General features: G+C 48.3%; 1 protein-coding gene across 1 annotated transcript in view; it reads left to right on the plus strand.

Annotated features, from left to right (window-relative positions):
* Nucleotides 1-22,463, plus strand: part of ERCC2 (ERCC excision repair 2, TFIIH core complex helicase subunit) — a 35,068-nt gene that overhangs the window by 3,710 nt on the left and 8,895 nt on the right. The window contains exons 4-17 of the mRNA XM_079985416.1: nucleotides 906-968; nucleotides 1,708-1,821; nucleotides 2,070-2,186; nucleotides 4,799-4,915; nucleotides 10,323-10,446; nucleotides 10,892-10,988; nucleotides 12,882-13,015; nucleotides 13,627-13,795; nucleotides 15,300-15,418; nucleotides 18,430-18,499; nucleotides 19,431-19,500; nucleotides 19,642-19,743; nucleotides 20,161-20,224; nucleotides 22,013-22,134. Coding sequence (XP_079841542.1) covers nucleotides 906-968; nucleotides 1,708-1,821; nucleotides 2,070-2,186; nucleotides 4,799-4,915; nucleotides 10,323-10,446; nucleotides 10,892-10,988; nucleotides 12,882-13,015; nucleotides 13,627-13,795; nucleotides 15,300-15,418; nucleotides 18,430-18,499; nucleotides 19,431-19,500; nucleotides 19,642-19,743; nucleotides 20,161-20,224; nucleotides 22,013-22,134 — 1,482 coding nt within the window. The remainder of the gene's footprint in view (nucleotides 1-905; nucleotides 969-1,707; nucleotides 1,822-2,069; nucleotides 2,187-4,798; nucleotides 4,916-10,322; nucleotides 10,447-10,891; nucleotides 10,989-12,881; nucleotides 13,016-13,626; nucleotides 13,796-15,299; nucleotides 15,419-18,429; nucleotides 18,500-19,430; nucleotides 19,501-19,641; nucleotides 19,744-20,160; nucleotides 20,225-22,012; nucleotides 22,135-22,463) is intronic.

Below are 22,463 nucleotides of genomic sequence, written 5' to 3' on the forward strand. Positions count from 1 at the left end.
TGTCTAGATAGGAAGCCAACTTCTCTCTATCAAACTGGGCACCAAAGTCAATCCCCTAGTAGTACAATAAAATAAAAAAATAGATCTATCCTTTAAAACGGGGTGTTGGATGTACTGGTTTGTGCTTTCCGTTTAAGCAGAAATTACTGTTTTTTAAAGTGAAAGAACCTGGCTTCCTATTAAAAAAAAAGTAAAGGACCCCTGACAGTTAAGTCCAGTCACGGACGACTCTGGGGTTGCGGCGCTCATCTCGCTTTACTGGCCGAGGGAGCTGGCCTTTGTCCACAGACAGTTTTTCCTGGTCATGTGGCCAGCAGCTAAATTTAGTCAATTCCTTTGTGGCCTGCATTGTAACGAAGATGATTTACGTTAATCCAGTATAATAAAAGCAAGTGTTTTAAAAATGCAAGATAAAATACATTGCTATATATATTTACAAATAAAGCTGTATTCGATGGATGAAAGGATATATGATTTTTGACATGACTGAGAATCTCATAGCCAGGGACGGAGAACTTTAAATCAGAAGGCGGAAAATATGAAAGCAACGAGAAGAGGCAGCAATGAAGATTTGGAGATATGCTTCAGAGGTCCAGACTATGGGGAGCCCGGAAAAATTAATAATTACAATTTGGACTATAATTTGGTAATTTTTTATTTTAGTTTATTGTTTTTAATTGGATTATAATGCGGATATGTTGATTGGCTGTTTTTATGGAAAATCAATAAAAATGATTTTTTAAAAAAGATAAAATATACTGCTTTCTGGACCCTGCCCCCCCCCCGTGTGACTGGCCACTCTTCCGCATCCCCTCCTGTCAATTGGGCACCTCTTTTGGCCGATGTCCACCCACCCACCCAAAAAGCTCTTTCTAAGTAAACCCGTTTTCCCTTTTTCTCCTCAGGCTCATCCCCTGGAAGTGACCAAGCTCATTTACTGCTCCCGAACGGTGCCAGAGATTGAAAAGGTAACTGGGACATGGTTTGTTGGAATCCATGATCTGCAGGCAAGTTAGCAAGTTTGCAGTTAGAATCTCCACAGCGTGGGAATACAGAACATGAAAGGAATCTGCCCAGAAATAAGGAAACCCAGCAACAAGCAAGTGATTGGCTGAGTTCCTTATATAGGCATGACCTATAACACTGATAGGGACGCGGGTGGCGCTGTGGGTTAAACCATAGAGCCTAGGGCTTGCCGATCAGAAGGTCGGCGGTTCAAATCCCCGCGACGGGGTGAGCTCCCATTGCTCGGTCCCTGCTCCTGCCAACCTAGCAGTTTGAAAGCACGTCAAAGCGCAAGTAGATAAATAGGTACCACTCCGGCGGGAAGGTAAACGGCATTTCCGTGCGCTGCTCTGGTTCGCCAGAAGCGGCTCAGTCATGCTGGCCACATGACCCGGAAGCTGTACGCCGGCTCCCTTGGCCAATAAAGCAAGATGGGCGCCGCAACCCCAGAGTCAGTCACGACTGGACCTAATGGTCAGGGGTCCCCTTTACCTATAACACTGGTGTGTGCTGCAGACTGTTAGTGTGGTGTGGTTAGTTCTGAGGAGTGCTGAGAGTGAGAAGTTGGAGAATGATGGGAGCTGGAGTCCAGCCCGCGCCTCTGTCCCTGACCCCTCGACTTGCCTCCATCCTCCGTGGCTCGCAGAGAGAGAGAGAGAGGACCAAGGAGTCTTTGGCGCGACTGCTGTGCTTTTCCTCCAGGTCATCGAGGAACTGCGCAAACTCCTGGATTTCCACGAGAAGCAGACAGGAGACAAGCTGCCCTTCCTGGGCTTGGCGCTCAGCTCCAGGAAGAACCTCTGCATCCACCCGGAGGTTTGCCCGTTGTTTTGATTAGCGCCGTTCTGCCCAATGGGCTTACTTGGGAGTCACCCACGTTGCTGCCTTTCAGGGCGTTCAGACACCTTGGGGTCAGCCCCTCTGTGCTCACCCACTTGCTGTGGGGGGCCCTTATCCCAACCTGGCACCAACTGTGGGTGCTGGAGGTGATGGGAGCTGTAGTCCATCACCCTTGGGGTCTCTGCCAGCTCTACAATTCTAATAATCGTTATTCCTCCCTGCAGGTGAGCGCCTTTCGCTTCGGGAAGGAGGTGGACGGGAAATGCTTCAGCCTGACTGCTTCCTACGTCCGGGCTCAGCAGCAGCAAGACAGCAGCGTCCCCTCTTGCCGCTTCTTTGAGGTATCGCGATAATAATCGCTGTTTCTTTTAGAGTAGGCGTCCCCAACCTGCGGCCCTCCAGATGTTTTGGCCTACAACTCCCATGATCCCTAGCTAACAGGACCAGTGGTCAGGGATGATGGGAATTGTAGTCCAAAACATCAGGAGGGCCAAAAGTTGGGGATGCCTGATTTTTGTTGTTTAGTTGTGTCCGCCTCTTCGTGACCCCCTGGACCAGAGCACGCCAGGCCCTCCTGTCTTCCACTGCCTCCCGCAGTTTGGTCAAACTCATGTTCGTAGCTTCGAGAACACTGTCCCACCATCTCGTCCTCTGTTGTCCCCTTCTCCTTGGGGCCTCCATCTTTCCCAACATCAGGGTCTTTTCCAGGGAGTCTTCCCTTCTCCTGAGGTTGCCAAAGTCTTGGAGCCTGAGCTTCAGGATCTGTCCTTCCAGTGAGCACTCAGGGCTGATTTCCTTCAGAATGGAGAGGTTTGATCTTCTTGCAGTCCATGGGACTCTCAAGAGTCTCCTCCAGCACCAGAATTCAAAAGCATCCATTCTTCAGCAATCAGCCTTCTTTATGGTCCAGCTCTCACTTCCATACATCCCTACTGGGAAAACCATAGCTTTAACTATGCCTGATGATAATAATAATAATAATAATAATAATAATAATACCTTTATTGTCAATGTACAACCTGTGTACAATGAAATTAACCGAGCCTCTCTCCCACCCCAAACGCCCAATCTCATTGCAGTCTGTGCTTGTCGCACAACACACCCACCCCGAAAGTCAGTTGCACTATATTCTTTTCTGTTCAGCAGCCTAACAGCCCACGGATAGAAATTGTTTTTCAGCCTGTTGGTATGACTGATTATGGGACGTGGGTGGCGCTGTGGGTTAAACCACAGAGCCTAGGACTTGCCGATCAGAAGGTTTGTGGTTCGAATCCCCGCGATGGGGTGAGCTCCCGTTGCTCAGTCCCAGCTCCTGCCAACCAAACAGTTCGAAAGCACTTCAAAGTGCAAGTAGATAAATAGGTACCGCTTCGGTGGGAAGGTAAACGGTGTTTCTGTGCGCTGCTCTAGTTTGCCAGAAGTGGCTTAGTCATGCTGGCCACATGACCCGGAAGCTGTACGTTGGCTCCCTCGGCCTGAAAACGAGATGAGCGCCGCAACCCCAGAGTCAACTTTGTCTGGATTTAACTGTCCAGTTGTCCCTTTACCTATTAGATCCACCATAACTTATTTACACTGTTGAATTTATCTCAACACTGCCAGCGTTTTCAGCTGTACACAGTTGTATCAATACACATTTTCCAATTTTCTCTAGACGTATGTGTGACGTTAACATATATGAGAGACTGCTGGAGGAGAAATACAGTGGTAACTCGCAAGATGAATGCCTCGCAAGACGAAAAACGCGCAAGACAAAAGAGTTTTCCGTTTTTTGAGTCGTTCCGCAAGACGAATTTCCCTATGGGCTTGCTTCGCAAGACAAAACGTCTTGCGAGTTCTTGCGAGTTTGTTTCCTTTTTCTTAAAGCCGCTAAGCCGTTAATAGCCGTTAATAGCTGATAAGCCATTAATAGCCGCTAAGCCGCTAATAGCTGCTAAGCCGCTAAGCCGCTAATAGCCGTGCTTCGCAAGACGAAGAAACCACAAGACGAAGAGACTCGCGGAACTGATTAATTTCGTCTTGCGAGGCACCACTGTAGTTGAACAGGTTGCACAGTCAGGACCCAGGGGGCTGGAGTGAATGAGACTATAAAACAAGTTCTGGGAGGAGTTCGTTGGGAGTTGTTGGTGGGTAGTTGATCGGTTTTAGTGGGTTGTCTGGTTGGGAAAGGCAGTTGGTAATAGAGAGACAGAGCAGTGGGTTCTTGAGTGTGGGGAGGTAGAAGAGATAGAGAGAGGAAAATAAGAAAGTAAAGAGCAACAACGTTTGGAATGCCGTAAAAGTTTGATTGTGTCTGAAATAAAATACACTCTTCTTTATTAATTGAGAACCTGACTGAGACTGAAGTGATTTTACCAGGGAGGGCCTGGTTGGTGGCAGCGGATTAGTGGTGTACGGGTTAATAGTCCGTGAGACGACCGGGGGCTCCGTATTAATGCCACAGTATACAGTGGTGCCTCGCAAGACGAAATTAATCTGTACCGTGAGGCTCTTCGTATAGCGGTTTTTTCGTTTTGCGAAGCCAGCCCATTGACACCTTAGCGGATTAGCGCTATTAGTGGTTTAGCGGCTTTTAGCGGATCAGCTGATAAGCGGCTTAGGGCTTAGGAAAAGGGGGGGGCGAAAGGGAAAAACCCCCGCAGGAACTCGCAAGACATTTTTGTCTTGCGAAGCAAGCCCATAGGGAAATTCGTTTTGCGAAGCGCCTCCAAAACTGAAAACCCTTTCGTCTAGCGGGTTTTCCGTCTTGCGAGGCGTTCGTCTTGCGGGGCACCACTGTATTCTTCTTGTTCTCTTATTCTATATGATAGAACTGACATCAACTTTCTAAGCATCTCGTCTTAGAAAGTGATGTTTTTAGCAGGTGCCAAAAAGAATAGCTGGGCCTCGAGGGTCCCTGCCAAGCCTGTGATTCAAACTGCAGCTCACCATGTGCTTTTCCCTTCTTTGGCAGGAATTTGATGCCCACGGCCGGCTGGTGCCTCTCCCATACGGCGTGTACAATCTCGACGACTTGAAGGCCTTTGGTCGCCAGAAAGGATGGTGCCCCTACTTCCTTGCACGATACTCGGTAATGTGGCTGTGATCACCTAGCTGTCTTTTTTTGTGCATAATAGGTAACCATGTATATTTTGTTTGGGTGCCCTTCCTGTTGGGAAAGGGCTCTGCCTCCGTGTGACTGGCATCATAAATTTCTGGAGCGGGGAAAAAACAGCCCAAATGGCCATGGCATAAAATATAATAAAATTTATACACTGCTTGATTTGAAAAACAAAACAAAACACAAACTAAAGCAGTTTATGAAAGATAAAACAGTAAAATCAAGGAAGATTTCCAGCCCTTTTTTAAAACATGCAAAAGTTAATAATAATAATAGTAATAGTAATAATAATAATAATAATTTATTATTTATACCCCGCCCATGGTGGCGCTGTGGGTAAAACCTCAGCGCCTAGGACTTGCCAATCGTATGGTCGGCGGTTCAAATCCCTGTGGCGGGGTGAGCTCCCGTCGTCCGGTCCCAGCTCCTGCCCACCTAGCAATTCGAAAGCACCCCTAAGTGCAAGTAGATAAATAGGTACTGCTTTATAGAGGGAAGGTAAACGGTGTTTCCGTGTGCTGCGCTGGCTCGCCAGAGCAGCTTCGTCACGCTGGCCACGTGACCCGGAAATGTTTTCGGACAGCGCTGGCCCCCGGCCTCTTCAGCGAGATGGGCGCGCAACCCCAGAGTCGGTCACGACTGGCCCGTACGGGCAGGGGTACTTTTACCTTTACCTTTACCCCGCCCATCTGGCTGAGTTTCCCCAGCCACTCTGGGTGTCTCCCAATCGAGTGTTAAAAACAATACAGCATTAAATATTAAAAACTTCCCTAATAATACTAATAATCGTAAGACAGATTAAAAATACTGTTCAGCTTCTTAAGAACCTCCTCTTTAATAATAATAATAATAATAATAATAATAATAATAATAAATTATTTATACCCCGCCAGCCACTCTGGGCGGCTTTAAAGGTGCCAAGTTCCTGACCTCATAGCTCAAAGAGTGCAAGGCCTGCTGGAATATCTGAGGCCAGAGAGCCAAGTACAAACTAATGAATGCAAATAATTTTGTTTGAAGCATATTGATGGGCTCTTTAGTTGAAAACCCGCTCAGAAACACAATATCGGCAGCTAGAGATTGCTTAGAATGGAAAGGACACGGCATGCAAGGAAAAAGGGATGGGGAGGGAAGAGGATGGGGGAAGCTCAGGCACCTGTTCTTGAACATTACGGTTCTTCTCATGACCAGCTGGGAGGGAAGCTGGTAGCCTGATGGAACGCCTGCTGTGAGGAGAGACGAGAACCAAAGGTGGCAGAGGTGATGGAGATGAGTCCTGTTTGCTTTTCCCTCTCTGCAGCTGGCATTTTCTGCTTAAATTTCCAATAATTGGGGGGGCGGGGGACTTCAGTGCCTTCTCACCACCCATTACTCACTAAATTAGAGTAAATGTGCAAAGTAAGGTTGTGTTTGTTTCCCCCCCCAAATTTTTTTATTAGTTTTCCAAGTTTAAAACAGACATATCAACAAACGTAAAAAGAAAACATCAAAAAACAAGCAAACAAACAAGCATATATCCTAACTGTAGAAAATCCACTTTTGTTAGCATTGTTAAGTGACTTCCTGAAATCTCCCTGGCTGAGTTTCCCTATAAATCATTGTAGCAGTTTTCCAAAACTAATTTCACATAAAATTTACATAGTCCTATTGACATCTTTCTTTCTTTTCATTTTGACTTTTATCCATAGTATTCTATAACATCACATATTTAAATCCTAGGCCAATTTGGTACTCGCAAGTAATTCTGTTTAAATTATCTTAGCATATATAACTAAATATTCTTTAAATTTCCTCCATTCCTCTTGATACTCCTCCTCCTTCTGGTCGCGGACTCTTCTGGTCAGGTTGGCTAGCTCTGAAAAATCCATCATCTTCATCTGCCATTCCTCTACTGTTGGTACTTCTTGTGATTTCCAATTTTTGGCCAGCAAAATTCTAGCAGCAGTTGTGGCATACAAAAACAATCTAACATCTTTCTTGGGCAATACCAAACCCATTATTCCAAGAAGAAAGGCCTCTGGTTTCTTAACAAATATATATTTCAACATTTTTTTCAATTCATTATAAATCTTTTCCCAAAAGTCTTTCACCTTAGGACAAGTCTACCACATATGAAGTAAGGTTGTGTTTTGGGGTTTTTTTAAGGGTACACCTCAGATTTCATTACCTCCATTCCCTACCTGCCTGAAGTTTTCTGTGTACAGTGGTACCTCGCAAGACGAATGCCTCGCAAGACGAAAAACGCGCAAGACGAAAGAGTTTTCCGTTTTTTGAGTCGTTCCGCAAGACGAATTTCCCTATGGGCTTGCTTCGCAAGACGAAACGTCTTGCGAGTTCTTGCGAGTTTGTTTCCTTTTTCTTTAAGCTGCTAAGCTGTTACTAGCCGCTAAGCCGCTAAGCCGTTAATAGCCGCTAAGCCGCTAATAGCCGTGCTTCGCAAGACGAAAATATCGCAAGACGAAGAGACTCGTGGAACGGATTAATTTCGTCTTGCAAGGCACCACTGTAGCTTGAAAGCTTGCACAGGTGCTGTTCCTATTTTTTTTTTTTTTTAAGAGCACATCTCTTTACATGTTTTGAGCATCTATGGATACCTTTTAATGTCACTGTCCTTTTGAGGGGGGGGGCAGAGTTGGTTCCCCCCTCCCTCCACCCCAAGAGGACTGGAAAACGGATATTACTGGCCCAGCAATGAGAAGGAGATAAAGTTCCTACCAGAGAAGAATACCAGATGAAGTTAGTGGACTGTGCTGAAATGGCTAAAATGACCGGAAGAATCAGAAATCCAGAAGACTTTAATAAGGAGTGGGGGAAATTGATAACTTATCTTAAAGAACACTGTAATCAGTTAAAATTGTTAATAGGATTGGAATATCACTTGTAGTGATGTAAGATTGATTGTGGTTCGAGGACCCGACCCCGTGAAGTGAAATGAAGACACAAGGACACGTGATATAAGGTTAATGGGCTAGAAAAGGCCACAACTTTATTGATTACAGCAATGAAAAGGTATTGGCTTAGGCATTGGATAGAAACAAGTGGGTTTATTCACCAGTAGGTGGAGCCTGTTGATGCTGATCCAACTATAGGCTCACCTCCTGCTGTCACCGAGGGTCGTGCCATGGCCTCCCGCCAAGCAGGCATCGGACAGAATACACGACCGCCAGATTCCTTTAACGGAATACCCCTAAACATTGAAGGCATAGGCGATGGCCACACCTAGCACTTCGACACACCACAACACATTATTCCAATGCCTAACCTACCCACCTAGTGATGTATGGAACTGAGAGCTGGACCATAAAGAAGGCTGATCGCCGAAGAATTGATGCTTTTGAATTATGGTGCTGGAGGAGACTCTTGAGAGTCCCATGGACTGCAAGAAGATCAAACCTCTCCATTCTGAAGGAAATCAGCCCTGAGTGCTCACTGGAAGGACAGATTGTGAAGCTGAGGCTCCAGTACTTTGGCCACCTCATGAGAAGAGAAGACTCCCTGGAGAAGACCCTGATGTTGGGAAAGATGGAGGGCACAAGGAGAAGGGGGCGACAGAGGACGAGATGGTTGGATAGTGTTTTCGAGGTTACCAGCATGAGTCTGACCAAGCTGCGGGGGGCAGTGGAGGACAGGAGTGCCTGGCGTTCTCTGGTCCATGGGGTCACGAAGAGTCGGACACGACTAAATGACTAAACAACAACAACAACAACCTACCCACCAATACCACAAAAGTTGTGACAATTGCTACGAGGTAGGCGAAAAAACCAAAAAGCCTAATGCCAAATGGAAAAACTCCTACCAGGCCCCCCGGACAACCAGGGCGACCAACCTAAGGTCCATAGCAAGGCCAATGACCTAGGCCCTAACTAAAAGGGAGTGGAGGGTGGGTGACTCGCCACGGGACGACGATGAGGAATGAGGCCAGGGAGAGGCTAGTGCTGCAGCAAAAGGCTGCTGAACATGCCCCCTCCGTGGCACCTGGTTGGATGGCCACAGGAGGGGGGCGTGAGCACCAGCCAGGTGAGCTGGAGGCAGGGGGCAAATGCCCCCCCCCCCCCCGCTGGGCGGTGCTCGGGCTCCCGCCCACAACCACTCCCCTCTCTTTCAGGGAGGAGAGTCTTTCTGGACCTAATGGAAGAAGTAAAGGGTTTGGATTATCATAAAAGATGCGGGAGGAACTAATTAATAATAATATATTATTATTATTATTATTATTATTATTATTATTATTATTATTATTTATACTCCGCCCGGGACGCAGGTGGCGCTGTGGGTTAAAGCCTCAGCGCCTAGGACTTGCCAATTGAAAGGTCGGCGGTTCGAATCCCTGTGGCGGGGTGCGCTCCCGCTGCTCGGTCCCAGCGCCTGCCAACCTAGCAGTTTGAAAGCACCTCCGGGTGCAAGTAGATGAATAGGGCCCGCTTACCAGCGGGAAGGTAAACGGCGTTTCCGTGTGCGGCTCTGGCTCTGGCCAGAGCAGCGATGTCACGCTGGCCACGTGACCCGGAAGTGTCTCCGGACAGCGCTGGCCCCTGGCCTCTTAAGTGAGATGGGCGCACAACCCCAGAGTCTGTCAAGACTGGCCCGTACGGGCAGGGGTACCTTTACCTTTACCTTATACCCCGCCCATCTGGCTGGGCTTCCCCAGCCACCCTGGGCAGCATCCAACAAAATATCAAAATACAGTAATGCATCAAACATTAAAAGCTTCCCTAAACAGGCCTGCCTTCAGATGTCTTCTCAAAGTCCTGTAGTTGTTGTTCTCTTTGACACCTGGTGGGAGGGCGTTCCACAGGGCGGGCGCCACCACCAAGAAGGCCCTCTGCCTGGTTCCCTGTAACTTGGCTTCTCGCAGTGAGGGAACTGCCAGAAGGCCCTCGGAGAACGATGGAGGTGGAGGACCCACAAAGGGGAGGATGGCAGTCCAGGATATTCCTTGGAATCTGGTTTTTATAATTTGTGTTTGATACATCTCTGTAAAACTTTTAAGTTGAAAAATCAAATGAATTATTTTATTTCATTTTTTCAAAAAAAGGAAAACTAGAGTTCTCCGGATGTGATAACTTGGTCCAATACAGTACAGTGATACCTCGGGTTAAGAACTTAATTCGTTCTGGAGGTCCGTTCTTAACCTGAAACTGTTCTTAACCTGAAGCACCACTTTAGCTAATGGGGCCTCCTGCTGCCACCACGCCGCCAGAGCACGATTTCTGTTCTCATCCTGAAGCAAAGTTCTTAACCTGAAGCACTATTTCTGGGTTAGCGGAGTCTGTAACCTGAAGCGTATGTAACCTGAAGCGTATGTAACCTGAGGTACCACTGTATAGATTTTCATGCCACCCGTGTCCTTGTTCTGCTGTTTCTCTCCATGCTGGACCAGATCCTTCACGCCAACATCGTGGTATACAGCTACCACTATCTCCTGGACCCCAAGATTGCTGACCTGGTGTCTAAAGAACTGGCCAAGAAATCTGTCGTCGTCTTTGACGAGGCTCACAATATCGGTATGCAAGAGCACCTCTTGCCTGTCTTGGACATCTGCAAGCACATATCTAGAATCGTAGAATTGTTGAGTTGGGCGGGGACCCAAATGCCATCTAGTCCAACCCCCTGCAATGTGTGTGGGGGGGTAATGTGACTGTCCCTTTAGGGCCAAGCGTGGCAGAGGAGCGACTGCCTTTCCTGAGCCAATGGGGTGAGGGTGGTGGTTCACGTAGCACACGCAGAGCCTGCGGAACTCACCGCTACATGGTGCCGCGATGGTTATCAGCGCAGAGTGCGTTAACATTCGAGGAGGTGTTGTGAGAAGAAGATACTCTCAAGAAAGGAGGTCTTGCCGCCCCATCCTGACAAGCGCGGTGGCTCAATAGCTGTTCCAGAAAACTGTCAGTCTGTCTTCACCTGCCTAGAAAGTCACATAGACCGGCTGGCCGGCCTCTTCTCCCACAGACAACGTCTGCATCGATTCCATGGGTGTCAACATCACGCGCAAGATGCTGGACCGGTGCCAGGGGAACGTGGCCACGCTCCAAGCCAGCATCCAGAAGTAAGTGAGGAGACCCTCTTATTTCCCCATAATTTTTTTATTAAATTTTCTCTTTTACAGTATAGAATATTCATTTAGACAACCTTAAACTATCAGTGACTTCCCTTCTCTTTCCGTGGTTCATTTTGCATAGCATAAGTCCCTGCAAGTTGTATATAAACTAAACCATTCAGTATTTCATTATTACTTCCATCAAAACTTACTTACACTGTTGAATTTATCTGGTTCCTGGTGGAGTATCGGGTCAGGTTTAAGGTGCTGGTTTTGACCTTTAAAGCCCTTTGTGGCTTAGGGCCCTCGTATTTACGGGACCGCCTCTCCTGGTCTGCCCCGCAGAGGACCTTAAGGTCCATGAATAACCATAGTTCAGAGGTCCTGGGCCCTAAGGAAGTCAGATTATCCTCCACCAGGGCCAGGGCCTTCTCAGTGATGGCTCCAACCTGGTGGAACACTCTGTCCCATGAGACCAGGGCCCTGCAGGATTTAACCTCCTCTTGCTGGGCCTGTAAGACACAGCTATTCTGCCTGGCTTTCAATTTGAAGTTAGCCTGATCTTTTATTCCCCTTCCTTCCCTCCCCCTCCCCTTTTTATGAAGATTACTAGCTCTGGGATCCCACAGCTAATTCTCCCCTGGCCTCCTCACTGGCCCAAGTAGGACTAATTCAGCCAGCTAGCCCTGGTGATCATCTAATGTTTATTGGATGGATTTTCCTCCTAAATTGATTTTTGAATTCTGAATTTACTGTTATTCACGTATTATACTGTATTTTATGCTGTTTTTGTTGCAACAATTAAGTGTTTTAAATCTGTTGTTAGCCACCCTGAGCCCGGTTTTTTGAACCGGGAAGGGCGGGGTATAAATAAAAAATTATTATTATTATTATTATTATTATTATTAAGATAAATTAAGATAAGACCCTCTTATTTTCCCACCCGGCAGCCTTGACTCAGCAAATGCCCATGAGCACGATGTCGAAATCCTGAACTAAGATCACCCCCTGATTCTATGGGACGTCCCGCATGCATAATTCCAGTTATAGAATTGTAGAGTTGGAAGGGGACCCTAAGGGTCATCTAGCCCAACCCCCCGCAACTCAGGAATCACAGTTTGTTGGATCATGAAGCGGGTGTGGCAAGGAGCCGCTGGAAAGCCCTGGAGACCCTCCTTGGGGCAGGGGGAGACCTTTTCCAACCACCCTGGCCTTCATGAGAGCTAGAAATGTGGCTTGTATGCTTTGAACAGCTAGAAACTTGGTCCATTTCTAATACTGATAGCTGAAATTCTCAGGGAACTGAATTAGGAACATGGGAAGATGTTTCCTACTGAGTCAGACTGCCACTGGGATCCACTCTGTACACTCTGTGGGGGTCGGAAGCGTTCCGTACATGGAGGGGTTGCTTATCCATTTGTTTGTTTGAGGGCCACATCCTGCAGGTCCCCTGTGCCCTCCTGGGATTGTGCACAGCCCTGGCTGCTCATGACCCACAGGTATTATAATAATAATAATAATAATAATAATAATAATAATAATAATAATAATAATATAGTTATAGCCCGCCCATCTGGCTGAGTTTCCCCAGCCACTCTGGGCGGCTCCCAATCAAGTGTTAAAAACAATACAGCATTAAATACTAAAAACTCCCCTAAACAGGGCTGCCTTCAGATGTCTTTTAAAGATAGCTACTTATTTCCTTCACGTCTGAAGGGAGGGTGTTCCACAGGGCGGGCGCCACTACCGAGAAGGCCCTCTGCCTGGTTCCCTGTAGCTTTGCTTCTCGCAGGGAGGGAATCTCCAGAAGGCCCTCGGCACTGGATCTCAGTGTCCAGGCTGAACGATGGGGGTGGAGATGCTCCTTCAGGTATAGAACCCCCTTCTCCCTGTTTCCTCAAGGATCAAGGAGACGGATGCTCAGAAGCTGAAGGAGGAATACCGGCGCCTGGTGGAAGGTCTGCGGGAGGCGAATGTCGCCCGCGAAACGGACGTCTATTTGGCCAACCCGGTGCTGCCCGACGAGGTCCTCCAAGGTGCTTGTGACTCTTTCTGCAGCGGGAGGTGGGGAGCCTGTGGTGGTTGTCCCCCATTTAAGACAAGACTCCAGGCGAGGTGTTGGGACGCGGGTGGCGCTGTGGGCTAAACCACAGAGCCTAGGGCTTGCCGATGAGAAGGTCGGCAGTTCGAATCCCCGCGACGGGGTGAGCTCCCGTTGCTCGGTCCCTACTCCTGCCAACCTAGCAGTTCAAAAGCACGTCAAAGTGCAAGTAGATAAATAGGTACCACTCCAGCGGGAAGGTAAACGGTGTTTCTGTGCGCTGCTCTGGTTTGCCAGAAGCGGCTTAGTCCTGCTGGCCACATGACCCGGAAGCTGAACGCCGGCTCCCTCGGCCAATAAAGCAAGATGAGCACCGCAACCCCAGAGTCGGCCACGACTGGACCTAATGGTCAGGGGTCCCTTTACCCTTTACCTACTCCAGGCGAGGTGCACCCTTGGTTTCATCCAGCATTCACCCATTTCTCATTCTTGAAGAGGGTGGGGAGTGATTTGTTCTCGCTGCCCTGGGGCCTCCTGCTGCTGGACTGGGCAGTCCCACAGGGGTAGCGCCAAAGGCCTGACCTGCCTTTTATCCCCTCTTGGCAGAGGCCGTCCCAGGCAACATCCGGACCGCGGAGCACTTTGTGGGCTTCCTGAAACGCTTCCTGGAGTACCTGAAGTCCCGCTTGCGGGTTCATCACGTGGTCCAGGAAAGCCCCCCGTCTTTTCTGAAGGACATCTTCGAGAAGGTCTGCATTGAGCGCAAGCCCCTTCGGTAAGTGGGGGGTCAGGAGGGAGAATCTCCCACCCCCAAAAGCCAACCCCACCCTTCGTACCCTTGCTTACACCCCAACCTGGGAGTGGCGTTCAGGGCAGAGAGGGCGGTGTCTTCAGGTTCTGTTTCCAGTTGTTTTACTGACGATTTGTTAATTCTTTGATACGATTTATGTTTCAACGGTGAAGTTCTGCTGTGCTACTATTTATTTTGTGTAAGCCACCTTGCCGACAAAGGTCTGTATAGTTAAAGCTCTGGTTTTCCCAGTAGTGATGTATGGAAGTGAGAGCTGGACCATAAAGAAGGCTGATGGCTGAAGAATGGATGCTTTTGAATTTTGGTGCTGGAGGAGACTCTTGAGAGTCCCATGGACTGCAAGAAGATCAAACCTCTCCATTCTGAAGGAAATCAGCCCTGAGTGCTCACTGGAAGGACAGATCCTGAAGCTGAGGCTCCAAGACTTTGGCTACCTCATGAGAAGAGAAGACTCCCTGGAAAAGACCCTGATGTTGGGAAAGATAGAGGGCACAAGGAGAAGGGGGCGACCGAGGACGAGATGGTTGGACAGTGTTCAGAGTCTTCCACTGCCTCCCACTGTTTGGTCAAACTCATGCTGGTAGCTTCGAGAACACTTCCTTAAGAATGGAGAGGTTTGATCTTCTGGCAGTCCATGGGACTCTCAAGAGTCTCCTCCAGCACCATAATTCAAAAGCATCCATTCTTCAGCAATCAGCCTTCTTTATGGTCCAGCTCTCACTTCCATACATCACTACTGGGAAAACCATTGCTTTAACTATACGGACCTTTGTTGGCAAGGTGATGTCTCTGCTTTTTAAGACGCTGTCCAGGTTTACCATTGCCTTTCTCCCAAGGAGCAGGCGTCTTTTAATTTCGTGACTGCTGTCACCATCTGCAGTGATCATGGAGCCCAAGAAAGTCAAATCTCTCACTGCCTTCATTTCTTCCCCTTCTATTTGCCAGGAGGTGATGTGCCCAGTGGCCATGATCTTCGTTTTTTTGATGTTGAGTTTCACTTTAAAACAACAAAAAGTTAAAATAGGGACCCGTATGTTTTTACAACACATTTCATTTTTATGATTGTAATTTGCGTTAAAAAATATTTTTTTTAAATTGTGTTTTAGTGCTTTGACTCCCCCTAGGATCCTAGGGTGAAAATAAAGTAATAATAATAAAAAGCTTTGGCCAGTTGTTCTGTATGCTAGGATGGCTTGGCCTTCAGCCAGCTGAGGTGGGAAAAGGCCATCCCATTTGTCTCTATAGCAATGGGGCAACCTCTTTGGACATGGAAATGGAGGTACTTAACTGGTTAGCTCGCTTCCCCCCACCCCAGGTATCTGTGAGCATTTGTGAATGGTGGAGACACCCGCTGTCATTCTGATTGCCAAGCAGAAACCCTTCCCCACCATTGTTCCTTCACACAAACCTTCTCCCCCAAAGGCAACACCTGTCTTCCTGCAAACTCGGGGTTTCCTTCCTTTTGCAGATTCTGTGCAGAGCGCCTCCGCTCCCTTCTTCGAACACTGGAAATCGCCGACATCTCCGATTTCTCCCCCATCACGCTGATTTCCAATTTTGCCACTCTGGTCAGCACTTACTCCAAAGGTAAGGGAGACTTTCTGCATCTGAAAGGGTAAAAGGTAAAGGGACCCCTGACCATTAGGTCCAGTCGTGGCCGACTCTGGGGTTGCGGCGCTCATCTCGCTTTATTGGCCGAGGGAGCCGGCGTACAGCTTCCGGGTCACGTGGCCAGCATTACTAAGCCGCAATGGAAACACCGTTTACCTTCCCGCCGGAGCGGTACCTATTTATCTACTTGCACTTTGATGTGCTTTCGAACTGCTAGGTTGGCAGGAGCAGGGACTGAGCAACGGGAGCTCACCCCGTCGCAGGGATTTGAACCACCGACCTTCTGATCGGCAAGTCCTCGGCTCTATGGTTTAACCCACAGCGCCACCCGTATCCCATCTGATAGGGTAGTTCACGCCTTACAAAAAACCCAAACCCTTAGCTCTCTGGCAGTGGCTGTGTCTGAAAAGTTAAGAAAGCAGCACAGGCAACAACTGGTTTGCGCAAGGCTTATGTTCCAGACCCTTGTGGACGTCTGCGGGGCCTGTGTAAGCCCCTTTTTGTGACTTTTTGAGTCGCTTGGGGGTTTGGCGCATTTCCACAGTCTTGCACAAATCGGCCGCAGCCTTTAGACTAATATTAAAACTCTCATCGACTTTCTAAACATCTGGACTGGATGACTATGTTTTTGAATATATACAATCTGATATATTTGAACAGGTAATGACGGAGGATACATGGGAAAACAAATGTCAAAAGATTTTGAATAAATGGACAAGTTATAGGAATTGGATAGCACAGGGGGAAGCATCCAAATTAGAATGAATAATCTGTGCACATGGTTAAAGAATTGAAGAGAGAACAAATTTTGGAGGGAGGGGTTACAGGGGAGGGAGGAAAAAGAAAATTAGGATAAATGAGAAGGGACAAAAGTATATACTGTTATGTATAATTAATAGGAGGAGGATTTTGATGCATGTTATTGTTAGATTTTCGACTGAATGATTTTTTTGTAAGTTATGTAAGATAAGATAAACTTTATTCGCATTAGCCAACAGCCATAGCAACATAAAACAAGCAATATATACAAATAAAAGATATATAAGTAAAAAAGACAGGAAGTGGCCCTTAATCGCATTGCACCCTCGATAAACCTAGCAACCTTTGCTGTTGTCTGATCATTTTGTTTTTTTGTAAGTTATTCGACATCCCTGGATGAAAGTGTGATTATAAAGAATGGGGAAAATAAATATAAAAATAAATAAGTAAACAAATACGTTCAGCACCAGCCACAGCTTCGGGATCAAGGGCAAGGGAAGCTCCACAGAGAGCGCATTGCACTCATCCAGTCCTGAAGTCACCCGTGCCTGAACTGCTGTTTCCAGGCCTTGAAGCCACCAGGGGGCTCTCCTCTGTGCCACAGCCCGGAGGTGCGCTGGAGCCAAGCACGATGGTGCTCTCATGCGCTGAGGACTGCTGCACCACCTCCTCAAGCCGAGAGGAGAAGGGGACGGGCTCCGTGTGTTTGTCTGACGTTGCCACGGCATATAAATACCTCCTAAGTCTCTTAAGTTCTTAGCCCTGAGGATGAGTCAGTCCACCCGCCTTTAAGAAGCTTAATTCTTCCTCCTCGGCTCTCGGAAGGAAAGGTTTCTGGTGTCCTAAGAAGCTTGGGCCTCGACCGGCTTGCAGGCCCAGGGCAAGAAATATTCCAGCCTGCAACGCTTTCTGCATAAATCATAGATCTGGAAGGGACCCCAAGGGTCATCCAGCCCAACCCCAGGAATCACAGCTAACCCTGGAGTGTCAGTCACCCCTGGGTTAGATGCTTCTTCTGCAGTTAAAAGCTTAAAACAAAAAAGCTGAGTAACATACAGTTTGTAAGAACATGGGAGATAAAACAACACTTCATTTAAAGTAGGTAAAATGAACACTTGAAATTTCAAGCCCGGAAGCCTGAAATATGTTAGCAAAGTACTGCCTGGCTCTCAAACTCCTCCCTGTAACAACAACAACAACAACAACAACAACAACAACAACAAATTTTATTTATACCCTGCCCTCCCTGGCCAGAGCCGGGTTCAGGGCGGCTAACACCAGTAAAATTACAGTAAAAACATAATAGGGAAAAAAAACACCAATTTAAAATACGGGATAAAATGCAATTTAAAATGCAGCCTCATTTTAAAAGTAGCCCATAGATCAAGACCATGAGGGGAGGGAAACATAAGGGTCAGAGTGAGTCCAAACCAACGGCCAGGCGGAACAGCTCTGTCTTGCAGGCCCTGCGGAAAGATGTCAAATCCCGCAGGGCCCTGGTCTCTTGTGACAGAGCATTCCACCAAGTCGGGGCCAGTACTGAAAAGGCCCTGGCCCTAGTTGAGACCAATCTAACCACCTTGCGACCTGGTACCTCCAAAGTGTTGTCATTTGTGGACCTTGAGATCCTCCGTGGGGCATACCAGGAGAGGCGGTCCCATAGGTACGAGGGTCCTAGGCCGCATAGGGCTTTAAAGGTCAAAACCAGCACCTTAAACCTGACCCTGTACTCCACCAGTGCAGTTGGTAAAGCACTGGATGAACGTGATCCCGTGGCAAGGATCCCGTAAGGAGGGCTAGAAGCTTGCATCCCTCCTTTATTCAAAGGAAAGCTGAGCTCTCTCTGGAACGGCCTTAGGGAGATCAGCATCCCGATTTTGTACATACCTGTATTTTTCACTCTATAAGACGCATCAGACCATAAGACGCACCTAGTTTTTGGAGGAGGAAAATAAGAAAAAAAGATTCTAAATCCCAGAAGCCAGAACAGCAAGAGGGATCGCTGCGCAGCGAAAGCCGCTATCCCTCTTGCTGTTCTGGCTTCTGGGATAGCTGTGCAGCCTGCATTCGCTCCATAAGATGCACACACACATTTCCCCTTACTTTTTTGGAGGGAAAACGTGAGTCTTATAGAGCAAAAAATACGGTATTTTTTTGTTGATGGTGTGGGTGGGTGGGTGTGCTCGTGCCAGATACCCGAACGTCTTTGTTTAATTATCCCACCGCAGGTTTTACTATAATCATCGAACCATTTGATGACCGAACTCCCACCATCACCAACCCCATCCTGCACTTCAGGTGAGCGCCATGAGGGCACCCTGGGAAATCTAGAGGGCACCCAATTTTTTTGGGGGGGGATCCTTGGGCCCCTTTCTTCTCTAAAAAGATGCACAGCTGGAGGAGGGGCAGTGGTCAGTCTTGATGGGTGACAGGTAACCCCAGGAGCCAACCGCCTGTCAGCTGGAAGGTCATATCTATTTAATTTATTTATTTCATAAAATTTGTACACTGCTTGAATATTTCTTCAAAAAAACACCTCAAAGCAGTTTTTAAAGGCAAGACGGCAGAATCTACCTCATTTCCCTGTCTCAGTTTCTCTTGGAATCTTCCCCAATCCTGCACCTTCCCGAGATGTTCTGAACCAGAACTCCCCGTGCGACGCTGGGGCTGACGGGAGTTATAGAATCATAGAATCCTAGAGTTGGAAGAGACCACAAGGGCCATCGAGTCCAACCCCCTGCCAAGCAGGAAACACCATCAGAGCACTCCTGACATATGGTTGTCAAGCCTCTGCTTAAAGACCTCCAAAGAAGGAGACTCCACCACACTCCTTGGCAGCAAATTCCACTGTCAAACAGCTCTTACTGTCAGGAAGTTCTTCCTAATGTTTAGGTGGAATCTTCTTTCTTGTAGTTTGGATCCATTGCTCCGTGTCCGCTTCTCTGGAGCAGCAGAAAACAACCTTTCTCCCTCCTCTATGTGACATCCTTTTATATATTTGAAGATGGCTATCATATCACCCCTTAACCTAGTTTGACAACATCTGGATGGCACCAGACAACATCTGGATGGCCGTAGAGTGGAAAGCGTAGCATCCTTTCGAGGCCAGAGCTATGTTTGCAAAATGTTGTGTTTTTTGGGGGGGGGGCAGGGAGCCTGGGTGTGTTGCGAGGGGGTGGACTAGATGTCCCTTGGGTGTCCCGTCCAACAATTCTGTGATTCTCCCCAGCTGCATGGACGCCTCCATCGCTATCAAGCCGGTCTTTGAGAGGTTCCAGTCAGTCATTATCACCTCAGGAGTAAGTGTGGCCTTTTTACTGGGTCCATGAGGGTCCTCTTCCTGCAGGCCCAAACTGGTGTGAGTTTGTGTGTGTGTGAGAGAGAAAAGTGTGATTTGTGGCCACATTTTCCACTCCAATTTCCTCCTCATTCGGGCGCAGACCCTTTCGCCGCTGGACATCTACCCCAAAATCCTGGACTTCAGGCCCGTCACCATGGCAACGTTCACCATGACCCTCGCCAGGACCTGCCTTTGCCCGATGGTGAGTGCGACGAGATGGGGTGGTCGGCAGAGGGCTCTCCCCGCACTGCCAGGGCCACCAAAGTAAAGGGTTGAGAGGCTGGCTGCTTTTTTTAAGGGTGGCAAATGTCAGGACGCAGCCCCTCAACCTCCAAGCCTTCGGGACCGGTCACTGCCTCTCGGCCCACCCTTACAGGGTTGTTGTTGTTGTGAAAAGAGAGGGAGAGCCGCATATGCCCTCTATGAGATCCCTGGAGGAAAAAGCAGGGTACAAAGGCAATAAAATGCCTTTTCGTCGGGCGTTCCACCCCTAAATGATTTTTTTTAGGTTCCCTTCTGCAAAAAGAGGGGTGTTCGATTAATCAACCACCCAACTTTTCCCATTTCCTTGCCCCCCCTCCAAACGGGCAGTTTCTCCAAATCCCCTTTCCCATTTCAGATTGTGGGGAGAGGGAACGACCAGGTGACCATCAGCTCCAAGTTCGAGACGCGCGAAGACATTGGTAAGGAGGGAGAGCAGAATATTTGCCTTGCGTGGACTTTTCACCCCACCCCTTCTTGCATAAAATGCAAATGCACGCCAAGCTTTTTTAAAGGGCTTCAAACAGCCGTGGTTTCACCCCCAAAGCATTCTGGGAATTGTAGTTTGTTAAGGGCGCTGAAGCTCAACATCAAAAGAACGAAGATCATGGCCACTGGTCCCATCACTTCCTGGCAAATAGAAGGGGAAGAAATGGAGGCAGTGAGAGATTTTACTTTCTTGGGCTCCATGATCACTGCAGATGGTGACAGCAGTCACGAAATTAAAGGACGCCTGCTTCTTGGGAGAAAAGCAATGACAAACTTAGACAGCATCTTAAAAAGCAGAGACATCACTTTCCGACAAAGGTCCGTATAGTTAAAGCAATGGTTTTCCCAGTAGTGATGTATGGAAGTGAGAGGTGGACCATAAAGAAGGCTGATCGCCGAAGAATTGATGCTTTTGAATTCTGGTGCTGGAGGAGACTCTTGAGAGTCCCATGGACTGCAAGAAGATCAAACCTCTCCATTCTGAAGGAAATCAGCCCTGAGTGCTCACTGGAAGGACAGATCGTGAAGCTGAGGCTCCAATACTTTGGCCACCTCATGAGAAGAGAAGACTCCCTGGAAAAGACCCTGATGCTGGGAAAGATGGAGGGCACAAGGAGAAGGGGACGGCAGAGGACGAGATGGTTGGATGGTGTTCTTGAAGCTACCAGCATGAGTTTGACCAAACTGCGGGAGGCAGTGGAAGACAGGAGTGCCTGGCGTGCTCTGGTCCAGGGGATCACGAAGAGGCGGACATGACTAAACGACTAAACAACAACAACAATGGTGGGAAGCATTGCATTGCTTTACGAACATTTTTTTTAGTGTTTCAGGAGGGAGAGAGAGAGAGAGAGAGAGGGAGGGAGAGACCACGCACAGCAGTGTGTTGTAGTGGTTAGAGTCTCGGGCTAGGACTCTGGGAGATGCCAGGATTCAAATATGCCAGTCGGCGTTTGACACACTAATCTAAGATAGACCCAATGGTCTGAATCAGGATAAGGCAGCTTATACAGTGGTACCTCGGGTTAAGTGCTTTTGAATTCTGGTGCTGGAGGAGACTCTTGAGAGTCCCATGGACTGCAAGAAGATCAAACCTCTCCATTCTTAAGGAAATCAGCCCTGAGTGCTCACTGGAAGGACAGATCCTGAAGCTGAGGCTCCAAGACTTTGGCCACCTCAGGAGAAGAGAAGACTCCCTGGAAAAGACCCTGATGTTGGGAAAGATGGAGGGCACAAGGAGAAGGGGACGACAGAGGACGAGATGGTGGGACAGTGTTCTCGAAGCTACCAGCATGAGTCTGACCCAACTGGGGGAGGCAGTGGAAGACAGGAGGGCCTGGCGTGCTCTGGTCCAGGGGGCCATGAAGAGTCGGACACGACTAAACGACTAAACAACAGGGCGCTGTGAGTTCTAAGGCTCCCCTCGCAGAGCTACAGGGTGGTTTTAACAATCCATCCCTATTCCTCACAGAGAGCTTTGGGAATTGTAGTTCCCAGAGGGTCTCCTAACAAATCTCAGCGCCTTTCGCAAACTACAATTTCCAGAATTCTTTAGGGGAAAGATGCAGCTGTTTAAAGGGCTTTAGATTCCTGGCGCAGGAGCGGCCAGGAGTGAGAACGTGGTTGGGTCATGGGTCTCCTCTGCCCTCCTTCGCGGCAGGTGTTGACGGAGGGAAGGCTTCCTCGTGGCTCTCTCCCCAAAACGGTCCTTGATTTTCTCACAGCCGTAATCCGCAACTACGGGAATCTGCTGTTGGAGATGTCAGCCATCGTCCCAGATGGCATCGTGGCCTTTTTCACCAGCTACCAGTACATGGAGAACATTGTGGCCTCGTGGTATGAGCAGGTACGTGCGAGTGTGCGCACACGCATGTTTGGTGGATCGGGTCCGGGTCTTTGCTGCCGGCTGGGAGGCTCCTGAGAGTGACCTTTAGAGGGTGGTCATTGGAAGCATTGGAAAATTGGGGGCAGAAAAAAGGAAGGAACTTCTTCACGCAGTGCCAAGTTAAACTGTGGAACTCCCTGCCACAAGGATGGCCTCTGACCGAATCCTCTGTTCAAGCCGTCTCTAGGGCCCTTACAGCTTCTTGTGGGAGGGAGTTCCGCAGTCGAACCACCTGCTGCGTGAAGAAGCCTTGTGACTTTTTGAATTTCATGCACCCGCCACCCCCACCC

Source organism: Podarcis cretensis, assembly GCF_951804945.1.
Source record: "Podarcis cretensis genome assembly, chromosome: 8".
Classification (NCBI taxonomy): Eukaryota; Metazoa; Chordata; class Lepidosauria; order Squamata; family Lacertidae; genus Podarcis; species Podarcis cretensis.